Source organism: Parasteatoda tepidariorum, chromosome 1 (assembly GCF_982258835.1).
Source record: "Parasteatoda tepidariorum strain Cologne lab strain chromosome 1, Ptep-v5.0, whole genome shotgun sequence".
Classification (NCBI taxonomy): domain Eukaryota; kingdom Metazoa; phylum Arthropoda; class Arachnida; order Araneae; family Theridiidae; genus Parasteatoda; species Parasteatoda tepidariorum.
In genome coordinates, this window is record NC_141755.1 from 60567137 (window position 1) to 60587958 (window position 20822).

The 20822-nt window shown below is 29.9% G+C and overlaps 1 protein-coding gene across 1 annotated transcript; it reads left to right on the forward strand.

The window, feature by feature from the left end:
• Nucleotides 1–1679: 1679 nt before the first annotated feature.
• Nucleotides 1680–20822, forward strand: LOC107440210 (very-long-chain 3-oxoacyl-CoA reductase). The gene is made up of 10 exons (XM_043040446.3): nt 1680–2213; nt 2312–2358; nt 3872–3947; nt 4936–5052; nt 9928–9992; nt 10076–10120; nt 12632–12745; nt 13449–13514; nt 19178–19324; nt 20587–20822. The coding sequence occupies exons 1-10, from the start codon at nt 2042–2044 to the stop codon at nt 20716–20718; spliced, it is 981 nt and encodes a 326-aa protein (XP_042896380.2). The 5' UTR covers nt 1680–2041; the 3' UTR covers nt 20719–20822.

Genomic DNA, 20822 nt, shown 5'->3' on the forward strand with positions numbered 1-20822 from the left:
AGGTATGCTTTTTTTAGAAAAAGTACGTGTCTGTTTTTCTAATTTAAAGTATTTTGTGACTTAGTAAATAAAAGTTCAAACTTTAGATCATAAGTTTCAAAGTGTTTGCTTTTTTGCACATACACACAAACATAAGTTATTTTTTTAATATTAATTGAAAAGTTTTCAATTGATTATATTATTTAAAAAAAATTTTTTTGATTTAATTTGAATAAATATTTTACTTTTTTTGCAAAAAAAATTTGATTTTATATTTTGAATTAAAACGTGATTTAGTACTAGATATATTTTTTATTGTTAGAGGAGGGAGGGCACCAAAATATTTTCAGTGCTTAGGGCCTCAAGAGGTCTTAATCCGGCCCTGGGTGCCATCCCCTCTGCAGAGGATCAAAATTGTGATGGCATGTCTTCGGATCATCCTCAGAGATGTTTCCTAGACCGTCGCCAATAGCCCATTGTGAAGCTCTAGTGCGACGTAAATGAACAACAACAACAACAAGAAGTAGAAAAAAATGGTTTTTATTAATTATGTTTTTCTATCCAATATGGCTAGAAAAGAGATATGGCGAAGATTGTAAGCCCGTTGCTTGGTCTTACAAACTTTCTAATTTTTAAATTTATTTTTCCCTGGTCGAGAAAACAGAGAAACTAAATTTCTGGACTGCGGCAGAGAAGGTCGTAGGTTCATGCTCCGAAGTCTATGAAGTCCCACAGCTCTGAGTTTGCAAGGAAGGACCAATAACACACACAAGCGCTAAACTGAAGTAAAGTTCATAGTATAACACAGTATAGTAGTTTTTACACAAAACATACTCTTAAGTTAACACTTTATTTCATTGATTTGTTTTAATTCTTTTTTAAAATAAAACGGTATTTTTAGCTAACACTTTGTCAGTGAACAGTCCCGCAGTGGATTGATCGTTAAGACACGGTTCCCAGCAGATCACCGAAGTCAAACATCACTGGCTGCGGTCAGTGTGCGGGTGGGTGACCACTTGGATCAGTCTGCGTAGGGACCGAGGGTGTGCGGTATTGGTCCTCGTTAAACTGTGCTACCGTAAAGTGCTCGACTTCGCGTGCAGGTCGTCGGGATACCGAAGCGGGGGTGCCATCCCCTCTGCAGAGGATCAAAATTGTGATGGCTTTCTTCGGATCATCCTCAGGGATGTTTCCCAGACCGTCGCCAATAGCCCATTGTGCAGCTCTAGTGCGACGTAAATGAACAACAACAACAACTTGTCAATGAACTTTTTATTTTGAACATAACTCAGGATGGGTCATAAATAAAATGGTACATTCGAACACTGAACGATAGAACAGTTTATCGAAAACCGATATTACACATCCTCTGTACCTTCGCAGGAAGACCAAAGTTTTCGCCAACCTCTTACTGACAGCTGCCAGTGATGTTTGATTTCGATTATTTACTGGTAATCATGTCTTACGATCCACTGCGGAGCATAAAATACATCTCTTCAATGTTAAGCAATAACTTGTGCCGTATCAAGTTACGTCCGTTTTCCTAAAAGTGCTTGTAAAATGAATAAAACTGTGATAAAAACTGATTTTGGTACACGAACCTACGACATTCTACTGGGATCCAAAATTTCAAGAAGCCAACATGTTAAATGTAATTTTTTGCTTTTATCTTAAATATGACAAAAACATTGAGTTCCAACAACGATTTTTTGAAAGATTTTTTTTTATTGGACGCCAAAGATTTGTAAACCTAATATATATCGTGTTATCAAAGGTACTAAAATTGATTTAGGCAAGTACTATAAAAAGACAATGCTATTCACTGGTTTGTCTAAAAAAGAATATAGAATGTAATTTTATTTATACATAGGGAAGTCCAGCTATATCTCTACCAATTGAAATCAAAACTATACATGTCATAATGAAAATAAATTCCTTGTACTATACAGAAGGGTCAGCGCATTTGTTTGCGCAGGTGCCAGACGCTTCATTGTATTTCAAATTTCGGTTGTTATGAAAACAGTCAGGAAGTTTTATTAAGAACATTTCGAAAGTTACAAAAATGACTTTTTCCAACTTAATCCTCTCTTATTCGTTTTATAAATGGGTCGGCAGTATTATTGTTGGTGTAAAGTTGCTTAAAATATCGTACTTCATTCTGTGGAATATTTCGTATCGCATTCGGGAATACTTTGAACTCGGTATCATTCGCCCACATATTGGTAAATGGGCAGGTAAGATTTTCAAGTTTATGTTCAAAAGTAAAAATTTATTTCCATTAAAGAAAATGTTAAGAAATGTATATTTAAGACACGTTTTTTCCCCCTTCTAGTAATTACTGGTGGAACTGATGGAATAGGGAAGGCTTATGCGGAAGAGGTATTTAAGGCAATATTTGTATAAATAAATATGAATAATTAATATAAAAGCTGCCAAAAAATATTAGTTACCCCAGAAATCTATCAATTAAATTTTATTTATTATTGATCAGCTTTAATTTTGTCCTGGGATATAAATTTCAATCAATTCAAAAAGTTGATATGCTCCGACTTTGTAATCTTTAAAGTAGCGGTTCCCAAAAAGTGTTTCGCAAAAGGATCACAGCGGTTCCGAGAATTCAGACAATTTTTTTTTTAAAAATCTGTAACAATATTTGAAATTTTATAACAATATTTCAATTTAATAACAATATTTAAATTTAAATTGTCGCTAACAATATTTAAATTTATATGCAGTTATTATTTACTTAATATTTCGATTACTTCTATTAAAATATTCAAGCAAAATGTCAGTGAAAAAGATTGTAGATTTAAAAAAAAAATATTTATAATTACATCAGTATTTTCCATCAAACTTTTTAATACAAAGGTAATAATTTTTTAACAAAATTTGTAGTGACAAATTTTTGGAAAATGACACTTCCTTTCTAAACAAAAAATAAAAATTATCATTTTTGTTGGATATTTAGGAATCTTTTCAAGGCTGTAAGTATTTATGTGGCATGAACTTTGCACGGAAACAATCATATTTATGCAATTTATTCTTTCTAAAAAGAAACATTTTTTAAAAATGCTGATATTCTAAAATGGAGTCAAGCACTAGCCGATAATATATAATAAATGATGTTTTTGATGACTTCGATTACGGTGTTTTCAAATATCTTAACAATTTTTAAACATGAAGTTCTACTGCAAAGTTAGAGTAAAAATGTTGTACTTATAGAACTGTTATTAATGCAGGAGCCTACTAGCAATTGAGACTTGTGTATACAGCTGTACCGTACTGCGTGTTACGACTGTACTGCATCGTAATTCGCACCGTAATGTGTTTAATATACATGCTAAAGATTATTTGTCAAAAATGAAGACAAAAAAATTTTATACACCCACAATCCTCCGCACTGATTTGCCCTGCTTATACCTCCCCTAAATATTAGCTTACGATCGCCAGTGTGTAAATTTTTTGGTATTCATTTTTGGCAAGAATTCGAAAAATGTGCATGAAGGGTAGCTATTTTAGAATATCCTGTATACAGAATAATCCAATTGTTAACGAAAAAAACTACATGCTGCCCTAATTCTAACTATTTCATATTGCAAGCGAATTTTATTTTTGCTCTATTATTTGAGTATTGGTGTTAATCTTGCTGGAGTATGATAAATATATCGTTATCATCTTAAAATTGAAAGATTTTTTTTATTTTTATTATTCCTTTGACTGCAAATTCTTATATCATATAGATATTGGTCTACTAATAAACATTATAACAAAATTTCAAATAAATTGTCATTTGCCTCATTTTTTTTTTTTTAAAGTTTTATAAATTTATGAGTATTTTTGTTAATTTCATTCAGATTTTTGGTTTTTTATTCTGATTCTTCCTTTATTTTAGCTGGCTAAAAGAGGATTCTCCATTTGCTTAATTAGTCGAAATATAGAGAAGTTGAACACTGTTAGCAAAGAACTAGGCAAGTCCATTTATAGATTCCTTATTTATTATTACGAGGAGGCCCGAAAATGATCGAAGATTTGAAAAATCAATTAAAGAAGAATGGAAAGATATATGTATATTTAAGTGTGTTAGAAAACAAGAGTATTTTTCTCACCAAATTAAAAAATAGGTAACTTTGTTCAACAAAATAGCGTTACAGACTGGAAATATTATAGAACAATGCACCAGGCTGTTGCTGCAGATATTTATTTTAAACACATTATTTTAGTTTTTCCCAGTTAGCTGCACTATCAGTTGACGAATTTAGCAATGAATTTTTAAACTTTGTGAGAAATTTCTGGTTACCTTAACAGAACGCAGCAAATAGCGTATTTTAAAATTCGTCCCATTTTCTTTAAATTGCTTTTAAAACCATCGATCATTCTGAGGAAACTTTTGGTTCGGTTTCCGAAGATAGTTTCAAAATAATTGAATACGCTTTTACCTATAACTTGACTACAATTTTTGACTATTTTATTTTTATTCAACTTTCGCTGCTTAACACGTTCACGCCGGGGTGACCCACCGGTGGGTCACGCTAGATTGTCTCATCTTGGCAGCGCACCGGAGTAAAAACTGGTAAAAATAAATTTCATATTTTAGTTTTCTTCCGGGAATAATAAAAATCCATAACTACCAAATGTTTTTAAAGGATGCAATTTTTATATTGAATTGCTTCTTCGCCGTGATAAATTTCCTTACAGTGAATTGTTATTGTTGAGAATAGATTAACTCCTCCCGAATATTATCTAATATTGAAATAGTTCTTCTACCAGTATTTTCACTTTTCCCGGCGTGAACGTGTTAAAGTCTATTTCTCCCAACGTAGGAGCGAAATGTGAATGAATAAATTTAGTAAATTTACCAAAGCGACTGTGTGAATGTTGACATTCCGCGGAGAAAAATATTTATTTCTAATTTTAATTAAAATTTGTTCACGATTATAATTTTTCTCTTTTTAATAGAAGGTAACTACATCATTGAGACGAAATCGATAAATGTGGATTTCACGGCTGGTCCTGAAATATATTCAGAAATTGCAGAAGAACTTTTAAAATTAGAAGGTGGAATAGGAGTACTAGGTAATGTATGAATTGTAATTGAATTGATATGTGCGTTAAAATAAGATACTGTGTCAATGAATAACTTCTTAAATTGAAATACACATTTGTATTTGGATTATGCCTGAATATTTGACATTTCCTTAGTATAGTATAAATGCATCTAGGATGGTTCGAAATAACTTAACGAGGGAAGAGCAACTGATATAAAAAAGCATAAAAAATTACATCAAAGCATGGGGTCGAAAATGGGAGGGAGAGAAAAAAGTTGAAAATTATATGTAATGTAGTAGGAAAATTAATCATTTCGCAACATTTAATTTGTGCTGTTCACACGTCACACATTTACGACTTCTACAGATCATGCACAAAATTTTTACTTAATTCTTGGATTCCAATTATGTCAAAATTGCGTGTAATGGTGCACATTCGCCAACACACCAGGTGTTAGGAACGAAATGTCCTAGGATGGAATGGGTTTCTTAAATAGGTCCTTGAGAAAAGTGATAGTCTGTTGGAGAAGACAAAGGTTGTGATTCTTCCTTATGCTCCCGCCCTTTAACGGTTTCGGATAGAGTTTGAGTAGAGTGCCTAGAGTAAAAGAGTGTGGACAAGGGAAAAACGATTCCTGATTGGTGGAAAGAAAAACTTTACCGCCGGAGGCGAGAGTCGAAAATTCGCCATTGGAATTACACGAAGTGAAAATTATCTGACTCAAAAAATTTATGTTCTGTATTAATAAATGCGTGTAATAAGTTCATTACTTCCTTTTTTTCAATAAGAAACTTCACAGTTACAGTAAATGTTAAAATTATGGCTGAAAATGTGGATAGTTGTTAGTTATTCGAATTTATCCTTATTATCACTTACTTGCGTGTATATAAAGTTATGTTTATTTCATTGTAAAGAGAACAAGGTGGTGAAATAACTAATGGTTAGATAAGAATAAATGTATTTACTTTTAATACACATAATTTCTATCTAAATTACTTATAAATTTTAAGATTTGAGCATCTTTTTATCAAAACTTCAGAAGTGCAGAGTTTGGCGATATTACTTTGACATGTTGGCGCGTTACAATGTTCGCGTTACAATGCGTGTTACAAAGTAGCATTTGTTTACTTTTCGTTACCAACTGTATAAAATGCTAGTTTGTTTTAAATTTCAACTAGTTATGAAAATTTTTGTTTACAATTTATTGAAATAAAGAATACCTTTTCAGGTGAATATGCGATAATATTTTCCTGAGAAAGTAATAAATAATAATAAATTATATAATTTGTTTTATTAATTATTATTTCTGAAATAAATGGCATAATCATTATTAATTTTTATATTTAATTTAAGGCATTTATTAAAAGCTGAAGTCTTTTCATAAGTCTTTTTTTTTTCATTGACGTTAATTTTTTTAACAATTTCAGATGCTAGACAATGTTTCTTAAAAAATGTGTAATATCATGTGCTTTCCAATCTTAAAGTTTATATTATTGATACTTAAGTATATACTTTTAGAATAACAGTACCTTCAGAATAACACCAAATGAGCGAGTGGCGCCAATTTCGGTGTATCATCTGGCAACCGCGTGGACAAAAATATGACGGCAGCGCACGCGCTCTTGGATATTGTCATCACTCTTTTCAATACAGGCACTCTAAGTTTGAGTGTCAATGTCCCCCCCCCCCTTTTTTTTTTTTGAAAAAAAAATATCCTGCAATGTTAGTTCAATTTCGCTTCTTTATTTCGATTCATCCGGTGTAACTGATTTTAACAGCAATTTAGCATATCTCTGCTTGTGTCGTAAGTCTTCTTAAAAAGAAACAGAACTTTATCAACACAGATTTTTATCACTTTTTTTTTGAGTGGTGAGACAAAAATGTCCCACTTAGTTTGGCAACTGTAAAATTGCAGTAGTTTTCATCTCTTAAACCATGACCATGAGGTTTTCAATCAACCACTTTTAAGTTTGTTTGGAAAATAAAAAAAATGAAAAGATAGCCCGATTTTAGACGCACGCACGACTAGAATTCTTGTTTCTTCTTGACTGTGCTTCTTCCGCAAAAAATTTTTTTGACTGCCCGTAGAAAAAAAAAATTAAATAAAAAAAAGTGGATATTTTTACTATGTCTGAAACTTGTTCTTGAAACACATTTCCTTCAAATCGTCGAAATCAGAATATTTCGAAGACCTCTTGTGGAGCTATAGCAGAGGTCGCCAAAGTGGTCTATATAGACCCCCAGGGGTCTATTTAACATAAGCGGGGGTCGATCTGAGCTAGGGGGTCGATCCGAACCGGAAGGGTCGATTGATTGAAGGATTATCAGTATTTTTCAGATATGTGGCAATTAGAAATAAAAGAAGACTTGAAAATATATACAGGTAATCTTCAAAAATTGAGCGATGATTTTAAACTGCGTTTTGTTGATTTGGAAAACATTTACATCCCTGATTGGGTTATTGTGCCATTTTCTGCTCAAATTGAAAACGTGGACATCAACCTGCAAGATGAGCTTGCTGAATTATTACGGGGATTTGAAGCAAAGACACTTTTTTAAAAATTTAACAATAAGCAAAGTTTGGACAAATATAAATAGAATGCAAAAATTTGTAAGACTTTACGAAATAGCTCAGTCATTTATGATAGCATTTCCAAGTTCCTATATGGTTGAACCCGGTTTCAGTCACGTAAATTCAATCTTAACTAAGAACAGAAATAAATTAATTGTGGAGTTTCGAGGGGATTTAAGATTAAAATTGACCAATTTTGAACCCAATATAACGAACCTTGCAAAAAAAACAAAAAAAAAAAAAAAAACACCAGGCACACGCATGTCATTGATTAAGAAGCAATAAATCCTTAGTTACTTTACTTATAATTTCTACTTACTTATAATTACTTATTATTTCATAAATATTAAGGTATTTATATTTCAACATTAATATATTTTTCATAAAACTATTGTTACACTATGTACTATTATTTTAATAAATGTTCAAAATCATAAAATAAATGTACAAACACAGTATCTAATAGAGTTTTATTTTAAATAACGGAAAATTACTTTTATGGGTGTCGATGGAGATTTCGAAAAATTATGTAGGGGTCGATGATCAAAAAAGTTTGGCAACCCCTGAGCTATAGGCTACCAACAATGTCAACCGTCACGTCTTCTATCAAAAGGTAACTCAAGATAGTATCGCGTAAGCATGTCCTTTATACTAGTGAATGGGAATTTAATACAGGGTTCGTACGCTCCTGGAAAAGAATAAAAACTGGTGTAAATTTTGTTTTGAAGGAACTGAGTATATCTTAATATTAGTTTCCACTTTCTATTAAAATATCATATCCTTCACCTTTCGAATCTACAAATATTTACTTAGAGAAAATAAAATACTCTACAAGCATAATAATATATGTATAGAGAAAAAAAAAAAACTAATTACTCTTTTAATTCTCCCCAGGCGTGTATGAACCATGACATAGTTGTAGTGGTAGCTTAGCTACACTACTCTGAAACTGAATCGGCGGCAATGCGATTCAGTTTCAAACTTTTGAAAAGAAATGAAATTTTCTCAATTGATCGGAAACATGATATTTAATGAAGCTCTAAGATTTTCGAAATTGTTTTAGTCAATTCAAAATTAGTTTCTGAAATTTGTGACGCATTGTTTGTTGTAAAAAATGATGCCAAATTTACTATCGAAATTTTTTGAACACGTTTATCTTAATTCTTTTCAGTTCTGGATGAACGTTTTTGATAGTTGAATTCACTAATTGTTTTTTTTTTCTTCATCCTTTTTCTTACTTGGTCTAAAATATATTGTGTTTGTGCTTATTGATATTGTGTATTTTGGGTTAAATATTTAAAACAACTTTGCTTTGTTAGAATCTATAGATAATGATCTATAAAAAATGTAATATTAAAAAATTAGAAAAAAAACCCCTGCTATTCCGGGGAAAAATATTGCTTTGACTATTTTCAGCAGCTCTGTATTTTTTTCTTAAATTGATGAGATTTTTAAAAATCGTAAAAACAGTTCCACTAAAAAAGCAATAAAATTGGCTTTTCCCCTTCGAAGAAAAAAAAAAAAAAATTGGAAGGAAAGAGGGAAGTATTTTTGTAATTCTATTAAACATATTGTTTTAAAGTAAATTAATCAACTGATAATTAAACTTGTTACTTTTTCCTGAACGTTGCAGAAACCCAAGCATGAGTAGGATTTTAAATTTAAAAATGCTATACTCTTTGATTAAAGAGAAAAAATGCTCAACTTTAAATTTTTGTCAAACATATTTGAAAAGGAAAAAAAAAAAATTCCTATGATCTCATAAAGTATTTACAGCTCCGTTTTTCAAAAAGAACCGTGCTAGTGCAACTTAAATTTTTCTTAGGATTATTCTTAGATTATTCTTTTAGATATTTCTGAGAATCTGACGTTTCAGTAATATTTTCATGATCACAGTTTTAATGTCAGTTGAAGTGAGAAAAATATCAGTTCACAAGTTGACTGGTTTAAGGAAAATGCAATTTTTGAATTTATTTCAGAAAGCTTGATAAATCAGTAAAGCGAGATTAAAATTAGAAGAAAAAAATACCGCGTTTAGTTTGGTTTTTGAAAATAACACGCAAGACTATTTTATTTTTTCGATCAGACACGTGTAATTCTCGAGATATTTCCATTTTTAACAATATTTAACTCTTTTCATTTTTCGATTACAGCGCCACCTGTAAATTAATATGCAAAAACCTGCTTATAGTGCAGCATTAAATCAGAAATGACGAAAAAGGGGTTTCTTGTATGGATGGTGTTTTCTATAGTCTCCCTACTTTCCGGGAGCTTTGTATTTTAAATGTATTTATTTCGGTTTACGAGAATTAATTTTTGTTTATTTGCAGTTAATAATGTGGGAATGAGCTATAAATATGCCGAATATTTCCACGCAGTGCCAGATGGATCAAATGTAAAGAAACAACTTTTTTTATAACTTAAGATGTTTAATACTTTTAACAATGATTTTTTTATAATTTTTTTTTTCTTTTACAGTTCATGATGAATTTGATCAATTCAAACATCACATCCTGCACAATGGTGAGTTCTTTTGTCTGACACACATTATTTTTTAAATTCTTCTAAAGCTTTCAATAAATATTTTAACTTAAGACTCGCGTTTTTGAAATATAAAGTTTATGAGATGGGCTACAGAATGCAACGATCAATTAACTAAAAAAAATTGCGAAAGGATTACTTTTTAACTGTAACAAGTTTTAGATTTTTTTTATAAATAAATATAAAAGAATAACCTCCGGAACTTTAACTTGTTAACTGAATGTAACATAAATTTTTGTCATACTCAAATCACTCTAGAGGACATGGCGACATTTTTCGTCATGGATCTTACTTGAGGCGTTTAGTTAGTACTACTTTTAACTAAGAAAAGTCTTCATTATGAAAAGAGTTGAACGAAATTTTATTCCCCGTTTAACAAGTGAAGTGGATGGCAGAAAATATTATTTTTATTTGTATATGAATAGCTAATAAAATATGTAAATGTATAGCTAATATATTTGAGAGATGTATAGCTAATAAAATAATCGTATGAATGCTATATTCATCTATAGCTATGCATGCCGTAAATTTGTCCAAAAGGTTTACTGGATCGATTTTTTACCTTTCTTATAATTTTCCTTTAAAGACTACGACTAACAAGGGTAAATCCAATTATATTTTTACATAAGCAATCGCTTAGTAAAAGCATACAAACAGAAAATAATCTTAAGATATCATTTTTTAAGTATTAAAATTGTACAAAATATTATCCAATATATTGGACACTGTGTCTCGGGATTTATTTTATTTAATAATCGTCGATGAACAACGGATCGAATTTTGGGTTTACGATTACTAATGTTCAGCTTTGTACCCAACCCAGAGGAAAAGGGAACTCCTGGATCAAGTATTGGGAGAAATTTGCTTTCATGGGGGGACTTTTCAATGGAACTAATCCGTATTTGCGTTACATGAAAAGGGAAACAACGTAAATCTCCCACGGTTAGTCTGACGGCCAGGAAACTGTAACCCATGATCCGTCTACCACTGGGGATATTTTACGCTAGTACTGTGATCGGTGCGGAATTCGAATAGACCAGCCATCCCTGGGATTCGAACCCGGTACACCTCATTGGAAGGAGAGCGCTCTATCCCCTGAATCACCATGGCTCTTAGGACATATTGACTAATTTTGTGTTTATATATTTAGGAGTCGTACAAAATCTAATTTTTATACGTACTAGGGGGGGAGGGGCTCTAACCCCTGTTCGCTGCCGCTCATCTACCCCGATGAATGCTTCGCAATGATTGTTTTTATTTTATAAGTTTTTTTCTAAGTAAGTATAAATTATTTACTTAAAATATATCTATTTTATATTTTTGTTTGCTTATGGTTGGGTCCCCACTTCCAACATTCATTTCTTTTCGTTTAAATGTTTATTTTGAGGCAAATCTGGTAGGTTTTTTGAGGTAATGTTTATTTTGAGGTAATTCTATGTATATTATAACTCTATTAAGATCTATTAGCGAATGTAAATAATTTTGCTTAGTAATTTTTTTAAAATCAAAAGTACTTAAAAAAAATTGCCGTAAACCGTAAAAATTCACAACTGTAATTTAATAATTTCGCTTACGAAACAGGCTTGATGTATGAAATAAAATTTGAACATAAAGTTCATTAAGTTCTAAATCATTTATCGAATCTCTTAAACGGTAATTTGAAATAGCATATTAATGCAACTTGCTCCCAAAAGTAATTGTAAAACGCTTAATAAGTTAAGACATCGATTTAAATAAGTTTATCTTAAAATGTAACAAAATAAGGTAATATCATATAGAATTAGGTCATAATAAAGAAACAACTCTTTTAGTTTTAAACACTAGAAAACAATCAAAATAACAGAGTAGAATAAGAAATTAATATTACTATATACAGGTAAATTCCTTATAATCTAGAATACCAAATTTTTTTTTTATAGGAAAATAACTTTTAAGATTTTTATTAAAATTACGCTGATGACAACTATAAAATATGGAAGTTAATGTGGGAAAGCTGGATCCAAGCGATTTTACGGTCATTAAAAATTACCGACAGCAAATGGAAAACTGAAACATACCATCAATATTTTTATGTATAGTTAGAGATATAGCTTTCCGTAATGACATCCCATAATACATTTGTAGAATCCCCGCCAAATATGAAGTTAAAAAAAATATGCACGTTAGATATTGCAAATTATTATTTAAGCGAGTAAAGAACAAAACGATCGAAATCTAGCGAATTACTCCTGAGAAGATGGGACTGAAAACATTAATACGCGCTGCGCTTGTTTACTAGAAAAGGAGTTCATCTGTGGTTATTAAGTTTTCATTCGATAATCTGATTTTGTTTAAAGTCCCGTCTTCCTCAGTGATTCGTTAGATGTTGATAGTTTAAAACAGAACTAATACAAATCGGTATTATTTCGGTCAACATTTCGTCTTGGTGATATATAAGGTGAAGAGTTGTTTAGAGAATTGCACATTTGATTATTTTCCTCTTCCAACCATTAGATGATGAAAATTGTGCTGCCATATATGGTGAATAAGAAAGGAATCATCATTAATATATCTTCATTGTTGGCTGTTTATCCAATGCCATTCTTGTCAACTTATGCTGCATGCAAAGTAAGAACATAAACTCTGAGTATCTTACAAATTATTTGAACTTCAGTTTATTCTTTTCCTATTTCTTTTTTAATAAAAAATATTGCACTGCTATAAGATGATTTTCTACTAAGTTAGTTTTTTTTTTTTTTTTTAAAGAATTGCAGTTAAGTTCTTTTTGAGTAGCAGAAAAATTTTACAACTAATCTTTTCAAGTGCCGATCCTGTAAGTTAAGAACTCGTTTTTTTTTAAATGAAATTTATTTTTCTGAAAATAGATTGAAACAATAATTATACTTCATAATATCAAAGAAAATTTAATATTCTAAAAATAAATACAGGTTTAGAGTGTCTGAAGTGTTACTTGCTTACTCGCTCTTTTCTCACCAGACATAGTTTCCAGCATCTTTAACCTTATAGAAGCGAAGCTGCATCTTGCTCATATATCATTGATCTTGTGCGAATCCTTTTAATCTTCGACTATGATTTTCAAAGTAATTAAAAAAAAATTTCAGCTCCTCTTTGTTTTATCCAATGTATCGTCCAATGATAGTATTTGAATTAATTTGAATAACTTAATGAGAGAACTTTTAAAAACAAATAATTTTGAGAAGTATGATGTAATTTAATTGAAACACTAAATATTTAAGTGATTCATTGATAAATTAAACATATCTTTTTGAACAATTTCAATTTTTTTTAAATTTTTATTTTTATTTTGAAGGTCTATGTCGATTATTTGTCGAAAGCAGTTCAATATGAATATAAGGACAGTGGAGTTATTATACAGGTAAGTATTGATTTCCTATTTCAGTCTAAAATCAAATACGTTCCACAATTCTCTATATTTGCATTAAAAATCAATGACAGAATATTTTAAATATGGAGATGTAGGAGTAGGAATTTGAAAGAAGTGTAAAGAGTTTATAACCATGCACTTATTTAAAAAATTTTTCACATCTTCAAATAATCACGATTTCCTTGACCCCCTTCTCTCTGAGTGGCCGTTACTTCGTTTATTCCAGTTTTTTCCTGTTGCTACCAAGCACGTAGGTATAGTTTTTTCATGGGGGGTGTTTTGTGATTGAGGAATTTATTATCTAGATGTAATTTAATTAAACCAATTACATACATACAAGTAAACTCTTTTTGGTTTTGATAAAATAATCGAATACAGAAGTTTTCACTGTAAGCTTCATTTAAATGCTAAAAATCACAACCAGTGATCTAAATGAAGATCAAAATAAAGACAAGCCATAAACGTCGTAGATCGCTTCCCTTCGATTGGGAGAAAAGCGAAATTCAAATAAAAAGACCATTAAAACAAAACCACCGTTATTGCCTAAAATTCATCTGTTCATCTCAAATTATAATGCGTTTAAGCAGACAAAATAATATATAAAAAAATGAATTCTTTAGGAAGTAGAATATATGGATCAGTTTCAGAAAATACGGCACATAGGAATTTTTTTTTTAACCCTTTGGATTGGAATACTATATATTTTTTTTAAAAAAATACTCGTTTATTAAGGAACTATTAATACCTTATAGAGAGCAGTGTACAATAAACAAGCATTTAGCTGTTTCCAATTATTCCTTGGCATTCAAGTGCCAGAAAAATTACAATTTATAATTTTATAGCTTTTACTTCCATGTTCCATTTCATTTTTAGTTAGTCTTTGTGTTATTAATCATAAGACTTTATTAAACAGCTCAGATTGAATAATATAGTTATTAGTATTATATTAATTATTTATTAATTTTTTATAATTATATTAGTATTATATTAATTATTTATAATTATATTAGTATTATATTAATTATAGTATATTAATTATTTAGAGACTGCAGGAAAATGACAATGTGTAAAATCATTCCAAAAAGCTAATAATAATGGTGTTAAATAAACTTTGAAAAAAAAATTGTCATTTTATTCTATGATATCAGATTTAAAGGCAGTTATATTAAATTGTCGCACTTAACGAAAATTACTCATAGATATATAGTACACTAGCAGAAGTCGGTAAATGAATATATCTTCACACAAATTTTTCTTTTTGTTTATTTCAATAATATCCTGCTTAACTACATTATTAAGTAGAAGGTGTAAAACTTTAACAATGTAACAAAAAATTATTAATAAATACAAAAGATATACAGCACAAGAAAAAAAATTCGTTACAAAGCCTCATAATATTTCGTAAATAAATATTGAATGAAAAAAATCCGTGTTTCGTAAGATCACGGACTATAAAATTTGGATTTCGATAGAGTGGCCGCGGGCATTTCAACATTTAAAGAATTACTAATCACACTAAATTTAATTTAAATATCAGAGAAACAATTAATTCTTTTAAATTTGTTGACTTTAAAAAAAGTTTTCGTTGCATTATGTGTTTAAAGCAATTTTTACTTAAAATTTATTTTTAAGAGAAATAAACGTTACCCCTTACATTTTTAATAATCTTAAAATATTTTGCTAAACAAAGATTTTTTTTTCATTAGTTTGTGTTGACGATAAATCATAATTAAGGTGTTGAATACTTCAAGTCAAAACATAAAATATCTTCAAACTCTTCAATTTGGAATTAAAGTATTATTTGTAAGGTAGTTTACTCTTTTGTTAAACTTCATTTCTTTTTATATTTAGTGTCAGACTTAGTTTAGTGCAGCGCAATTATTGCTAATTTTATTCGCTTACACTGTTTACACAAGATTATGGTTAACAAATAAAAATTTTGAGATCATTTATGAAAAATTAAATGTAGTTGCAATGATAAATTTTTCATGTCTGTTTTGTGATTCGTTTTTAAGTGATCTGAATTTTGATAAAATTTTCCTAAGTTAAACATAAAATTATTCATTTGATTCATTTAAAATTGTAGAATACCATATGCATAATTTTTATTTTTTGAATGCACAATTTTTATTTTGTGAATGCATAATTTTTATTTTTTATTTAGTTCAGAGCATGTTGTCACAATCTTAATTATACGGAAAATTTATGAATTACGTGGAATTTATTATTACGAAAAATTTATTATTGGTTATTAATTTTTTTCATTACAGATTAAAAACTGTTCGATACTATTCTGATATTTTAATTTAAACTGATATTATTTATTAAGTGAATGTAAAGGTTTCCTGTTAATCTGTTACGTTTGGATAAAATATTCATTATTTACTAAATTTCAGTTGGCGTATATTTTTTAAAAAATTTCTTCAAGGTCTATGCATATAATAGCTAAAGAAAAAGGGGTCTCGACTCTGCTATAAATATATACGAAATTAGGTAGACAAAAAAAAAACTATTTTAGCTGATTCAAATCATTCTTAGAAAGCACTGAATTGTTTTTTTAATTAACAATTTCAGTAATTTTTATGATAATTTAACGGTTTGTTGACATTTGTTTTAATTTTATAAAACTGTTACATTTATCGCCACTTTTGATTATGCAATGAAGTATTATCGTTAAAAATTTGTCAATATCATAAGTAACTTACCTTGCAATAAGATCCCGAGAAAGGAAAGTTAGTAATAGAAAGTTTTTTCAATTTTCTAAAAAATAGTTAAACTTTAAGTTACACTTACGTTTATACTAAGATAGTTTGAATGATTAATTGCTCTCAGCTATTCATTTATGAAATTTTTGTGTTTTAATATAAAATTAAATGTAATATAGATATTTCAATTCTGACTGAATTATAATAAAGTTGTTTCAATTTTCAGTATAGAATTTCAAAAATTTTTAAGTCAGATTTCATAATCATAAAATGAGAACAAAAATTGGGAATTAAAAATAAAATTATGCATGAATAATCAAATTTACTAAATAGATCTATTTGTTGTACAGTTTAAATGTTACGTATATGCGGAAAGCTTGATTTAATACAAGTATTTGCTTACCTCCAATATTTTTGATTCAAGTTCTTTTTATAGCCAATAAAAGATCACGTTTTATTTAGAGGAACAGAATTACACAATACAAATTAAAAATTAACGGATGAAATTAACAAATAAAAATTAATCAGAAAGAAAATATGAAAAGAAATTTTAAATGAAATGCTACATTAAACAAAAAGAAAAATCTGAAACTAAGCGCTTTTAGGATGAGTGTCTAAGACAAAGTTCCCAGACAGAATGACCGAAAAAATTGCCAAGGAAGTTTTATGTCCTGAAAAGGTTAACATGTATGTGCAGTCCTAGAAATCCAAGAGAATTCTTTGTTTGAGGCATGCATTTTATGACCGTAAATAGGATCTGTGTATAGCCGATATTTTAAAAAGTAGATGAGATAAGATAGAAGAACTCATTGGAAGAAAGGAAGAACATTTTCCCTTAAAGTAATATGAGCTGGGCTGGCTACTTTTCTGAGGGGAGAAGCTTTGTGGGTGGTAAATCAATGAGGAAAGGGATGCTATCTAATTTAATCACTGAAGAAAAGCGTTTATTGCTCTTTTGATGAATGGGTAGCAAAGAGGCAGTAGTGATTATTTTATTTCTGTTACAGACTAATAAAAGCCTCAAAATAAAAGGTCATGAGAATTCTCCATTTTTTTTTTTCAGTAAATAAAATATTTAAACATTTTCTAAAATTAAGGAAAAATTATCTATAGTATTAAAAAAAAGGAAAATTGCCTTGTACAATGGAGGGTGTTTGAACACCCTCCTTACCTACGTCCCTGGTTGCTACTCTTATTTGTTTTAGCGTGAACATCGTTAAGTATTCTTGCTTTTTTGTTCATAACATCGCAAATTATAAAAGTTTAGTATTGTAGTGTATCTACCACTACAAAAATACAATCCCAATTCACTAGTACATAAGACATGTTAACTCGATTCTATGTAGGGGTACCTTTTCATAGATGCAGGTTGACATTGTCGATATCTACTCTCCTCACGTTGGTGACCTCCGGACGTGATGTGAACACGCCTATCTTGACAGTAACATTCACTTCGATCTGAACTCACCAACTTCGATGGATGGATCACAATGAACAGTTGACTTGCTACATTATCCATCTCGCACTGCTGGTTACTCAATCATGATTACACACAACGCCGGCCTGTATATATCGACTGCTAATGGCAACACAAGAGCAATCACGTCCGTGAACTTAATACAGTTCCGTACTTTTGAGTACTGATCGTAAGATCAGTACTCAAAAGTACGGTGACCTTAAAACAGCAATGAATCAACTAGTGGTATCCCATTCATCGAATTCTATAGCAGATATATAATTCCGGTGTACAAAAATACAATCCCAATTCACTTGTACACAAAACTCGATTCTATGTAGGGCAGGGGTCGCCAAACTTTTTTGATTATCGACCTCTATATAATTTTTCGAAATCTCCATCGACCCCCACAAAAGTAATTTTCTGTTAATTAAAATAAAACTCTAGTAGATACTGTGTTTGTACATTTATTTTATGATTTTAAACATTTATTAAAGTAATAGTACATTGTGCAACAATAGTTTTATGAAAAATATATTAATATTGAAATTTAAATACCTTATTATTAAATAATAAGTAATTATGCATAAGTAGATATAATAAGTAAAGTAACTAAAGATTTACTGCTTCTTGATCAATAAGATGGGTATGCCTGGCGTTTTTTTGCAAGGTTCGCTATATTGGGTTCAAAATTGGTCAATTTTAATTTTCGTCAAAATTGGTCACTTTTGCAATTTTCGTAAAAAAATACAAAGTGTGCTATAGTTTTGTCGCGGGCTGTACTAATCCATATTATTAATGCTTACCTTCTTTTTTGTGCATTGATAATTAAAATTGATATCTAAACCAAACGAATGGTTTTATCGAGACAATAACTAATTATCCAAAACTATAAAAGTTTTAATAATGACACTGCAAATATTCAACACAGTTTGCAAAGATAGCTGAAACCGCGTATGATATTTGCATTTGTAACGTTAATGCTCGTCACACGTGACATTTGGACAAGCGCACATATGCATATGACTTATAAACTGCGCTGAGTTCGTGCCACTGCGCGGCGGTACGTAAATACTTGTTTCACCCTAATAAATATACGTTTATTAATTTGTTTTGTAAAGAAACTGATATTGAGTCAATTATAAAAAAATCACAAATTTTACATAATTAGGTATGTGTGATTTGCGTATTGAGAACTGTTTTTTTTTCGACCCACAATTGACCCTTCTGATTCGGATCGACCCCCGCTTTTGTTAAATAGACCACTGGGGGTCTATATAGACCACTTCGGCGACCTCTGATGCAGGGGAACCTTTTCATAGATGAAGGTTGACATTGTTCAAATAACAATCCCCACAGTATTAAGAGTATAGCTGTCTAGAGTTCTTGTGCCTTTACACTCTTAATATAATTCAATTGTTTTGATCTTTATATCATGTTTGCAAAATAGATATATGTATCAGTCCTTTTAAATCAGCACCATCTAATTGCAGAGCGTTCTCCCGGGATATGTGGCGACAAAGATGTCCAACAGAAAACCTAGGTTAGAGGTACCTTCAGCAAAGGAATTTGTAAGCAGTTCCATAAAGACAATTGGATATGAATCGCATACTTATGGATACATTGTACACAGGATGAGGGTAAATATTAACGCTAAATGCATTTTAATTTGATAATTCAGAATAAGTGTAAATGTAAGCAAGGAGAAAAAAGAGAAGCAAATATCCTGAATAATTCCTGGGTGATTTTTCACAAACGTAAAATGTGATCTTAATGGTTAAAAGGGTTATCTTAAATATGATGAGTAACAGGATAATTTAAATTACAGAAAAATGAACAAAAGAACTGAACAAACAGAACAGATCAAACTTACCTGATTTTGTGAATTCATTATTTTGTTGACTTTTAGAATATGAAGGGGATTTTATTAGGATAGTGGTCAAAAGTTTAAAAAGCCTTCATTGCTAATTTTCCTTTTCTACGTTTTTTTTTCTTTCTTCCAATTGCAAAATAACACATTTTTATAGCATTAAAGTAGTGACTTTTGCCATTTAAAATAACGAACTTTGAAGAAAATCGGTTAAAACATTCTCAAAGCAATAAAACTTTAAGAACAATTCGACCAATTCTGTGGTTTAAAAAAATAAATCATACGTAAAAAATAATCTTGCAGAAAAACAATTGTCTTGGAAATATTTTTTCTCGTGAATTTGAGTTTCATGGCATCTGGTTTGTTTGGAAATACTACAAGGTGACGTGACTACAAAATACTGTTACAAATATAGAATCATTTTATTGTACAGATATTAAATATAAAATAAGTACATAAATATTATTAACAGTGAAAATGCTTGTAGTGAAAATTTATTGCATGTAAGTGGTTGCTGAACCAGGTGCATTTCCACAGCTTTGATTAGTTAACTATCACTAGAATAACCTTAAGGATCACTTGACGCCTCGTAAAAAGAATTGAAAAAATCCCCTTAAAAAAATTTAATGAATGAATTAGTTCCGTTCAACTAATCATAAGTAATAAATGTGCTTTATTTTGGGCACGTGAGATTGAGGGTTGAAAATAAAATTTGGTTTGAAAAATATCCCAAACCAAAAAATATCTACTCCCCCAAATTTATATTTTCATAAATTTAACATTCCTAAAACTAATTTTCACTTGTTAAAAAAAATTATTGACAAAAAGTAGCCTTTCTCTTAACTATGAAAACTTACCCCTTTTTTTGTTCTGAAACAAAAGCAAACCATTCACTTGTCAGAGAATGTTTTATTTTCTTTATATTAGAGGTTTATAATTTTTTGTGGTTTGTGCAGTTATTTTTAATATTATTCCAGTTTTCAAATGTTTATTGAAATAGAAATTTATATTAATGTGATTTGTTAATTCCAGGGTTTTCTCCATGAATGGTTGAAGTCCCATATGCCTGCAAAAGTAAATCTTGCTATTTCTGGTTACATAATGCGAAAGAACAGGGACAGTTATTACAAGAAACAGCAGAAGAAATCTTTGGTGTTAGAATGAAGGAAAATTATACATACTGACTTCACTTTTGTTTGTTAAATATTTTTTTTAAATGTTATATGAAAAGTACTTGCTTTAAAATAAAGTATATGTGCAAGTAGAAA

What these genes read in the sequence shown, in the direction of transcription:
- LOC107440210 (XM_043040446.3), top strand. Translation starts at nt 2,042, where the DNA reads ATGACTTTTTCCAACTTAATCCTCTCTTATTCGTTTTATAAATGGGTC. An exon ending in AGGTGGAATAGGAGTACTAG is followed by an intron (nt 5,053 to 9,927) that starts GTAATGTATGAA and finishes GTTTATTTGCAG; the next exon opens with TTAATAATGTGGGAATGAGC. An exon ending in ACAGTGGAGTTATTATACAG is followed by an intron (nt 13,515 to 19,177) that starts GTAAGTATTGAT and finishes ATCTAATTGCAG; the next exon opens with AGCGTTCTCCCGGGATATGT.